Consider the following 9,836-nt stretch of genomic DNA (forward strand, 5'->3'; position numbering starts at 1 on the left):
AAACAGAGCAGGAATCTGAAGGCAGGAGCTGATGCAGAGGCCATGGAGGGGTGCTGCTTACTGGCTTGCTCCCATGGCTTACTCAGCCTGCTTTCTTATAGAACCCAGGACCACCAGCCCAGGGATGGCACCATGCACGATGGGCTGTGCCCTCCCCTATTGCTCACTAACGAAGAAAATGCCCTACAGCTAGTTCTTATGGAGGCTTCCTCTCAATTGAGCTTCCCTTTCAGATAACTCTAGGTTGTGTCAAGTTGACATAAAACCAGCCAGCACACTTTCTCCCTCTTCTTTCCCCCTTCTCCTCCTTTTCCTTCCCCACCCTTCTTCCCTTCGGTTCTCTTCCCTTTGCCACACACTTTGGTCACAAGATTTGGAGAACTCAAACTGGTCCTGAACTGGAAACATCTTTCCTTGATGGCCAGCTTCCAACCCAAGGTGCTAGGCAGGCTATGGGGAGAGAGAAGGTGCCCACAACCTCACCCAGCTGTGAACCTTGCCAACTAAAATAACAACACACCTGTCAAGATAAGCTCACTGGTACCACAGTGGCATGATGGTTGTAAGGGGTAACCAACAGCTTTCTGGTTGGATTAAGATCCACTCAACAGGAAGGAGCTCATCTTGGTACTATAAACCCAGCCAAGAACCTGTGGCTAGAGAGGTCATAGACCCTTGCGGAAAACCTACTACTATCACGCTGATGTAGTATCTAGAAATCTAAGTACTTTCCCTCATCTGCATAGCTTAATCCAGCTCTCACCTCTCATTAGAGATGCTTCTTTCTGCAGTGGAAGGAGGCAAACCCAGAGGACCACAGATGATCCAAGTGCAGAAAATAAGTGAGTCTCTGGATGGGGCACTTATTACACTCCTCCCCACGAGGCTCAGGGAACAACATCACAGAAGATGGGGAGGAAAGACGGTAGGAACCAGAAGCTGGGGAAGACAGCTGTACAGCAGTGTCTTCCAGACATGACAGTCATTTGCACTCTGGAACTCTTGGGAACCATGGTTGCCTGCGCAAGACCAATCTAGTCAATAATCCCCCACAGCCCTACTCCCCATTGGGAAGCTACAGGCAGTCGAAGCTGGAAGGGGAGACAAAATCAGTTCAGGGGTGAGACCTCTGCTAGTGAACAGCTGTGTGTGTGTGTGTGTGTGTGTGTGTGTGTGTGTGTAACACTATTTGGCTCCCATAGGTTATATACACCTACATATATAGACATGAAATTGGGAGGATGATGTGGAAGGAGGGACCTTGGAGGAGTTGGAGATGGAGGGAGTGGATTTGATAAGACTAAAATGCATTCATGTCTGAAAGGGAAATTTTTAAAAAAAAATGTACCTGAGGCCACAAAGTGAGTGTGGATGTGTTATTAGAGGATAGCTACTGGACTCAAGTCACTACTGTTCTCCTGATTTTCAGGTCTACTGGAGTCAGAAACTATATAAATAAGGCAGAGGAAGCCTGAAGAAAAACATCTGGGGTTAACCACATGGCCTTAACATGTACACACACATTGGCACAAACATGACTTTTAATTTCTTTTTTTGAGAATAGGTTTCTCTACATAGTCCTGGTTGTCCTGGAACTTACTATGTCGACTGGGCTTTCCTTGAACTCACAGAGATCTACCTGCCTCTGCCTCCTGAGTGCTGGGACTAAAGTCATGGGCCACCACACCCAGCCACACGATTAAAAAAAATCCAGGGGCTGAGGATGTAGCTCAGAGGTAGAGTGCTTGCCTAAGTTCCTGGGTTTGATCCCCAGCAGCACAAAACAAACCCCACTCTTCCCAAAATAAAACATCACAAAAACTCAGCAAAGCAGAAAAATGGTGGTTAGCAGAGAATGGAGGAGAGCACACGAGCAATGACTTGAGGTACTGAAAAGTGGTGGAGACCATCGTTTAACATTTTCAACTGACACTTAAAAATGGTCATAATGGTAAATACATTTAGTGTTCTTATCACCATTAAAAAATATGATTATCTAGCCAAAATGTCAGATGTCAAAAATTTAATCACGGTCTTTGTAAATGCCAAACTTACTATTTGTCTATAAGAATTCATCCTCCAGTAAATAGAAGTGTATTTTAAAAACTGTACGAGTCTTAGACTCTGTGTTTTCAAACTGCCTAGGCATGATCTCAAGGGAAACTTTATATATGATATCTATAAAATATTTCATAGCTGGGCCTGGTGGTACAGGCCTGTGTTCCTAGTTACTTGGGAGGCCAAAGCAAGATCACAAGTTCAAAGCCAGCCTTGGCTACAGAGGGAATTCAAGGTCAGCCTGGGCTGCAGAGGGAGTTCAAATCAAAGTTGGGCAATTTAGTAAGACTTCATCTTGAAAGAAAAACTAAGAGAGAGAGAGAGAGAGAGAGAGAGAGAGAGAGAGAGATATCTAGGGTGTAGCTCAGTGGAGGAGTGGAGGAGTGGAGGAGGTACAGAGGTCCTTGTGTTCACAGATAAGTGTTAGGGGAGCCAGAAGTTGTCTCTCCAAGGGGAGAGACATATGACCTGTTTTCTGCCCAGAAACCCGGGAATGGATGTGGTTAATAGCCTGGTGACCTCTGTGCCATCTGTGTGGCAGAGTCCACACCAGATCCTTCCCAGCCCCTTATTGTGAGACTGTCAATCTATAGAACACATCTTTATGAAAGATGTCTGTACTCTACAAGGAGTTTTGATGTAGTCATGTCTTAAGCTTTATTGTGCACATGGGATTGAGTTAACTGCCCCTCCTTGGGCCCTGAGGCTGAAACTGATTAATATCTAGTTCCAGTGTGACTGAGGCAGGCACTCTGTAGCCTGGAGCTGGAAATCCATTGTGGGAGGTGGGCACCTTAGATTCTATTTGAGGAGCACTTCCTGGGAGGAGGAGGACTCTGAGAACGGGCTTTCCAATAAAGCAGAAGGCTGCCCAAGGTGACTGAGGTCTCAGTGGTATCATGTCTCTTCTGGAAACTGGAGTGCTCAGAGCAAGCATTGAATGAAGGGCAGATGGTGAGGCACCAGGCTCGTGGAACCCAGCAACACAGTTAATTCAGCCTCTGGACCCAGCCACTCTTTGATGTTGAAATAAGAGACACAAGTCAGCAAGTTCTCTGCACTTTTGCAGAAGCCAGTTTAAACGTCATTGTAAACAAAAAGCATCACACAGCTCATTGAAGCCAGGTTTGGGAGTTAGGAAGTCAGACATGTCAACACTGAGGCAAGCACTTCCTCCACTGCACATATGAAAGGGCTGAGCCATGTCCTAAACACATGCTGTGTGTCTCCCATGGGTGGTGGTGGCACATGCCTGTAATCCCAGCACTCAGGAGGCAGAGGCAGGCAGATCTCTGTGAGTTCGAGGCCAGCCTGGTCTACCAAGTGAGTTCCAGGAAAGGTGCAAAGCTATACAGGGAAACCCTGTCTCGAAAAACCAAAAAGAAAAGGTTGTCACCATTCCACAATGACAGGATCCAGAAAGCTCTAAGGGTGCACAGAGTAGCGTGTAGCCAACACATTGATGGCTACCATCACGGGCGGTGGTGGCTGTATGTCTCCCAGACTTCAAGTGCAGGTGACTCAGTGGAGAGCATGTGATACCTGAGTGGACAACCACAGCCTCCCATCACTGCTGGGAGGATGGAGGAGTTGCAGCCTGCTCAGCGAGGCTAGGTTCCTGGACCTTCATTCTCCCCAGTGTTAGTTTCGGGGTGGGCCCCCCAAATGGCAGACAAAATGCTGCTGACAATGTCCTAAATGACAGCCTGGGCTCAGCTCAGGCTGGACTCTGACTGGGTTAACCACCAGGGTTACCACCAGGTAAATGAGAATCCAAACTCAGCATTCCTCAGAAATCTAGTGAAGGGGGTTTCTGTTTGTCAGGAAAAGCCATTACTTCCCTTATCCACCGCCAATGGTCAACTACCTTTGACAAAGGCCATCTAGTTCCTCATTAACCCAAACAGCCTGCATCAGATCAAAGCCCTTCCGCTGAATCCCAGGCTTCTCTGGCCCACACCTCTCCTTCATTGGTGACTGTCCCCATAAAACAGACAAGGCTTTGCCCACTGCCCACTGTTCTCTGCTCTCTGAGAAACAGCCCAGCAGTTTGATTCCCCAAATAAACTGTCTTTCTACACACAGTGTGGTCTAGTTCAGAGGTTTCGCTGAGCCTTTGCTTATATCCAGGATTTCAGGAAAATTTCATAAATGGGTACCTGCTCTCTATTCAGGAGATGGTTTTTGTGTGCAAAGAGACCAATGCAGCTGAGTCAGGTCTGGAAATTGGGTGGGCCAACATACTCAGACAGATATGACTTGTGGGCAAATGCCAGAGCGGCAAATGTCACTGGGCTGATGACATGCAGCAAGAAAATGCTTTCCCATTCTTCAATCTGCTACCCAAACAAAGCCTGTCTGGGGTTATTTTCTAAAGGTCTTAGAAGAAATGGGATGATGTTGCTCTATCTTGTTAGTGTGAAGATTTGACTGTTAGATACAAGACTCAAATCACAGTGTGTGTGGGTTGTGGCAGGAGACAGCTTGATTGACTTAGCGTCTTCTCACAAGTATGAGGATCTACCTGAGTTTGGCTCCTGTGTAAAAGCTGGGTGCAGTGGTGAGTGCTTGTAATTCCATTGATGGGGAAATGGAGACAGATGGATCCCTGGAGCTCATTGGCTAGGTAGTTTAGCTGAATGGATGAGCCCCAGGTTTTTTGAGAGACCTCACCTTAAAAAATAAGATGGAGGGGCCAGCAGGACAGCTTAGGGATAAAGGCATCTGCCACCAAGCCCGACAACCTGAGTTGAATTCTAGGAAATCACATGGGGAAGGAAGGAAAGTAACTCTTTAATTAGTCTTCCACCCTCACACATATAGCACATGCTCCTCCCTCTAAAACCAATAAAAACTTAATTAAAAATTTGAAGAAAAAAAAACCAAGTGAATGATAGAGACACTGGATGTCATCAACTTTTGGCATTTACAAATGTGCATGCACCCAAACACATGTATGAACACACACAATAAATAATGATTATAATACTTAATAGTAACAAGATGAAAGTTTGTTTCTCTTCTCCATGAAAGCTGCTGGCCTGCCAGCTCCACTTATGACATCACCAGAAGGTCAGGCTCCCTCCAGGCTGCTGTTCTACTGAGCCAGGATGCTGACTCCCATCGGCAGGTTTCAGGTGAGGCTTACATCTTTTAAGGGAGTGCTGTCAAAGTCTAAAGGGCTCCTCTATTTAAAGCACTTGCTGTTCATTCATGACTGGTCACGTTTGGATCCCAGCTCCCATATCGGTCAGCTCACAAACACCTGTTAACTCTAGCTCCAAGAGATCTGATACTCTCTTCTAGCTTCTGATGGTACACACACATGTGTACCCACACTCACATATATGTAAACACCAAACACACACACACACACACACACACACACACACACACACACACACAAAATAATTGTCAGAAAAGGATAGATTGTGAGTCTGGCTAATTTTGGTGTAAGGTATTTTCACTTTTTTGCAAGATTTTTTTAAATAATAAAATTTATAAAATTGAAAATAGATAAAGGAAGTTGGCCAAGTTCCTTTGGCCAGAACTTAGTTACATGGCCACCCAGAGCCACAGCTGCTTCTTATTCCTGGCAGCTGCATGTCCAGCTGAGAAACTGGAAGCCCGTTGCTGAAGATCCCAGACTCTCACCTCAGCACTCAATGTTTTTGCCCAAGTTATTCCTTCACGAGAGTGTGTGGACTAGGCATTCCCTCTCTGAGCTGGGATAACCAGAACCTGCAGGCATCAGCCAATGTTCCTCTGAAGTCTAATAGGGGCCCGGCTGAGAAGTACTACTGTGGAGGGAGGTACAAGACACAGGGAGATACAGGCGACGGCTCTCTCTGCCAGGTTCTGGGATGTCCTTCTTTCTTTTCTCCTTGCAGACAGAAGAAGGTGACACTTCGGAATACACACTTAGAAGCCAGGTGGACCGGACTCCAAATTCCACCCTTGGTTCTATATGAATCGTAATTCTTTCCTGCAGAAAAACTGGCTTGGTTTCTAGGTGCATAGAAACAAGAGTTGATAAGAATGTTCAGCACAGTTATGGGAATCCCTTCCCTGGAGACATTAAACAATGTCTACTCCTCTTAAGGTCCCAACAACAAACCAAAGTATAATTCTACCAGAGCCCACTGTGGGGGTCAGATGCGTTTACTGGGCTTTCTTGAGCATGGATGAGGGGTTACTTTCAATTTTTTTCTTTTTCTTTTTTCTTTTCTTTTTTTTGAGACGGGTTTCCCCTGGCTGTTCTGGAACTCACTCTGTAGACCAGAGTGGCCTCAAACTCAGAGATCTGCTGCTTCTGCCTCCCGAGTGCTGGGATTAAAGGTGTGTGCTTGCTTTCAGTTTTGTAGCTGGCAGAGAAAACAATCCCAGTCCAGACTCCTAGATGCCAACAGAAAGATTTATTCTTTCTTTCTTTCTTTCTTTCTTTCTTTCTTTCTTTCTTTCTTTCTTTCTTTCTTTCTTCTTCTCCTTCTCCTTCTCCTTCTTCTTCTTCTTCTTCTTCTTCCTCTTCTTCTTCTCCTCCTCCTCCTTTTTTTTTTTTTTTTTTTTTTTATGGAGCTGAGAATTGGACCCAGGGCCTTGCGCTTGCTAGGCAAGCACTCTACCACTGAGCTAAACCCCCAACCCCGGATTTATTATTTCATAGGTTCAGACTTCATAATGGGAAGAAGTGGTGGGGCAGAAGAGTTCTCATCACAATGACAAAGCAGGACACAGAAAGACAGAGAGACAGAAGGACAGAGACACGACGGCATGTTCCTGCCTTCTCCCTCTTATTTCACCCAAACCCCCAGCCTACAGGATGGTGCTGGCCATTCTAGATGGCTCTTCCTCTTTCTTAGTCTTTTCTAAAAGAGCCCTTGCAGACGCAGGTAAAAGCACACTTTATGAATTGCTTCCCATCAAGATTAGCCAACAGGTTGGGGTGAGGCATCCCGCTGTGGGTTTGTGAGGTAAACAGATGTCCACTGGTGTCCCCCCACAATTGTCCTTAAGGATCTTCTGTATGGAAGAACTGGGTAAATAGCTTATCTCACTTCACACTCGCAACCACGCAATGAGGTATTTATTACCCCATTTTTCTGCATGAACATGTGGAGTCTCAGAACTTAGTCCTTTGTCTAGGTTTGTCCTGGCAGAGTAGGGATGCAACCTTTCTTGGAGCATCGTATTCCTACGCAGGGAAAGCCTTTTGCCATCATTAGCCTTTATTTACTATTTTTGTATGTGTACGGTGTGTGTGTGTGTGTGTAGGGAATAGAGGGCTGCAGAAGCCAGTCTATGTTTAGACAACACGGTACTAATATGGATATGCAGCATGGACCACGTTGGCCAAAAAAGAAAAAAAAAAAAGGCAGAAAACTGTGATATAATCTTTTATTTAACTATTTCTGACAGAATGTCACTTTTGTGTGAGTCTGTATAAATATTGTCTTTAGGTTAGAGGGGAGAGCTGTTACCTTCCTTTGCCAGCCTGCCTGTCTGGAGACCTGTGTACCTACCTCCATGTGGCCTATAGGTCAGTCTGCTGTGTGCTGGTGCATACCTCCCTAGTAGCCCATGTGCTGGTAAATAAGGTTTGTAGATAAGACAGTCTTATCTGTCTATCATGCTTTGCATTCTCGTCAATCTCCCAACCTCCTGTGGCCCTTCTCTGTTCCTGGTTTCAGAGCTTGGACCTCAGTGTGTGGAAGTGTATGTGTGCTAATGTGTCAAAGACAACTGTCCTCCTACCTTTTTGTAGGATCCAGGGATTGAACTCAGGTCACTAGGTCTTCATGGCAAACCTTGAGTTTAATCTAGTGGCTGGCTCTGTCCCCTGATCCTCAGGTAAGTTTATTAGGGTACACAATATATCACCACACCTTGAACTGTGGTTGACCTCAGAAACTCTTACGTAGCCAAGGATTATCTTAAACTTTTGATTCTTCTCCTTTCGCCTCTCAAATGCTGGGAGTACAGACACATGTCACCTCGCAGTTTGTATGGTTTCTGGGTCTTGAACTCAGGGCTTCATGCATGTTAGACAGTTATTCTGCCAACTGAGCTGCAGCTCCAGGATGTCACTAGCTCTTTTGATATTCTTTAATTAGAAGCCTCTGGTTCTCCAAGATGCATTACTGCCATCTGCTGGATCTGTCAAAGCAAAGGCCCAGATCATGGCAACACTCCTGTAGATGCAGGCTGATCTTGCACAGGGCATGACCTACGCAGCTGGGGAGCACTAGTCTCAATGTAGGGGACAGAAACTGCAGTCAGATGTTTATTGTATGTAGTTCAATAAATTACATGGGTTCCTGGTATTGTGACCTTTGTGGCCTCTGGAATAGGTAAATGTTGGATGGCTGGAGTTGACTGGTTTTGGTTGACAAGCACCAGGTCAAGAGAGAATAAAGGTTTTTCCTTGTCTTGCTTCTTTTGATTCTTAGGTTGGTTCTTGGTCCTTGGCTTTGTCACCCCTAAAAAGGGTTGTTTGGAAGCCACTAAAGGGGGTGTCTTCACAATTTCTGCAGAGGATACTTTTATGACATCTGCAGAGGGTGTCTTCATAACTACTATAGAGGGTACCTTCATGACATCTGCAGAGGGTACCTTCATGACTGATGAAGAGGATGCCTTCATGACATCTGCAGAGGGTACCTTCATGACTGATGAAGAGGATGCCTTCATGACTGATACAGAGGATACCTTCATGGCATATGCAGAGGGTGTCTTCATGGCTGATACAGTGGGTGCATTCCTAAGAGGGCACAGGACTGGGTTGATGTTCTTTCTGAACCCACATGCCTGATCCATCAGCTGAAGCCTAGCCGTGGAATTCTCAGGGATATAGGTTTCTGTGGCCTCAGGGATAGGGACATGTGGCTGCGGCTCTGGGTCCAGAATCTTTCCTGCTGCAAAGGGACACAGGTCCAGGCGGTAGAAGTTTTTAGCCTCAGGTAAGTAGTGCTCACAGTTCCCTGGGAGCTGCTTGGACAGATTTCTGACCAAGTCCTGTGTCTTGAGGAAGGACCCCTTGGACTTGTTGGTCTTGGAGGATTTGTTGATGGTTTTAGGGCCTTCTGAAGATGTCTGGAGCAGAATGTAGGTCACTGGCTTTGAAGCTGGGATAATGTTCTTGGTTGTCATCATGGGGGGGGGGATGTCCTGTGACACATTGGGTGGCTTCAGTCTGGGTCAGGGTTCACAGGAGGCAGTGGCTCATGGGTGGTTGGTATGGTGCAGAAGTCCCTGGAGATACCGTCATTGAGGTGACCTCAGAGGGCACCCCATTCCTACAGGAAAAGAATTTCTGAGACTGGAGCAGGAATTCCAGAGAGACAGAAGGGAGGCTCTCTTTTTCTTACTTCTCAATCATTTATCTACTGATTCTTACATTTATTATGTGCTCACTCATTCCTTCACTTCTCATCTCCTTGTAGGTTGGTTCATATATTCAACCATTCCTTTTTCATCATTAACTGACTCATGCTTTCATTAATTAATCCAATAAATGCTGGCCCTGCTGGAACTGGAAATGTCTACAATGGGTTATGTGCATTCCATGTATACTGACAAGGGCTTAACATTAGCTTAAGGGCTGAGGAGATGTTCTGTGGCTCAAAGCTGGGGAGATGCTCTGTGGTTCAGGGATGGGGGGGATGCTTGGTGGTGAAGAGCTCTTGATACTCTTTCTGAGGACCTGAGTTCAATTCCTACCACCCAAATGGAAGCTTAAAACCATTTATAACTCCAGTTCCAGGGAACTGAACAATTCTTCT

At 45.9% G+C, this 9,836-nt stretch overlaps 1 protein-coding gene across 1 annotated transcript; it reads right to left on the reverse strand.

The window, feature by feature from the left end:
- Nucleotides 1–8,352: 8,352 nt before the first annotated feature.
- Nucleotides 8,353–9,204, reverse strand: LOC118577238. The gene is made up of 2 exons (XM_036177351.1): nucleotides 8,596–9,204; nucleotides 8,353–8,523 (listed from the first exon to the last, which is right to left on the reverse strand). The coding sequence occupies exons 1-2, from the start codon at nucleotides 9,202–9,204 to the stop codon at nucleotides 8,353–8,355; spliced, it is 780 nt and encodes a 259-aa protein (XP_036033244.1).
- Nucleotides 9,205–9,836: the final 632 nt, after the last annotated feature.

The sequence above is a fragment of the Onychomys torridus genome, chromosome 1 (assembly GCF_903995425.1).
Source record: "Onychomys torridus chromosome 1, mOncTor1.1, whole genome shotgun sequence".
Taxonomy (NCBI): Eukaryota; Metazoa; Chordata; class Mammalia; order Rodentia; family Cricetidae; genus Onychomys; species Onychomys torridus.

Coding starts and splice junctions, on each gene's coding strand:
- LOC118577238 (XM_036177351.1), bottom strand. CDS start 9,204: ATGACAACCAAGAACATTATCCCAGCTTCAAAGCCAGTGACCTACATT. Junction 8,524..8,595: donor CCTCTGCAGATGTCATAAAA/GTATCCTCTGCA, acceptor GGGGTGACAAAG/CCAAGGACCAAGAACCAACC.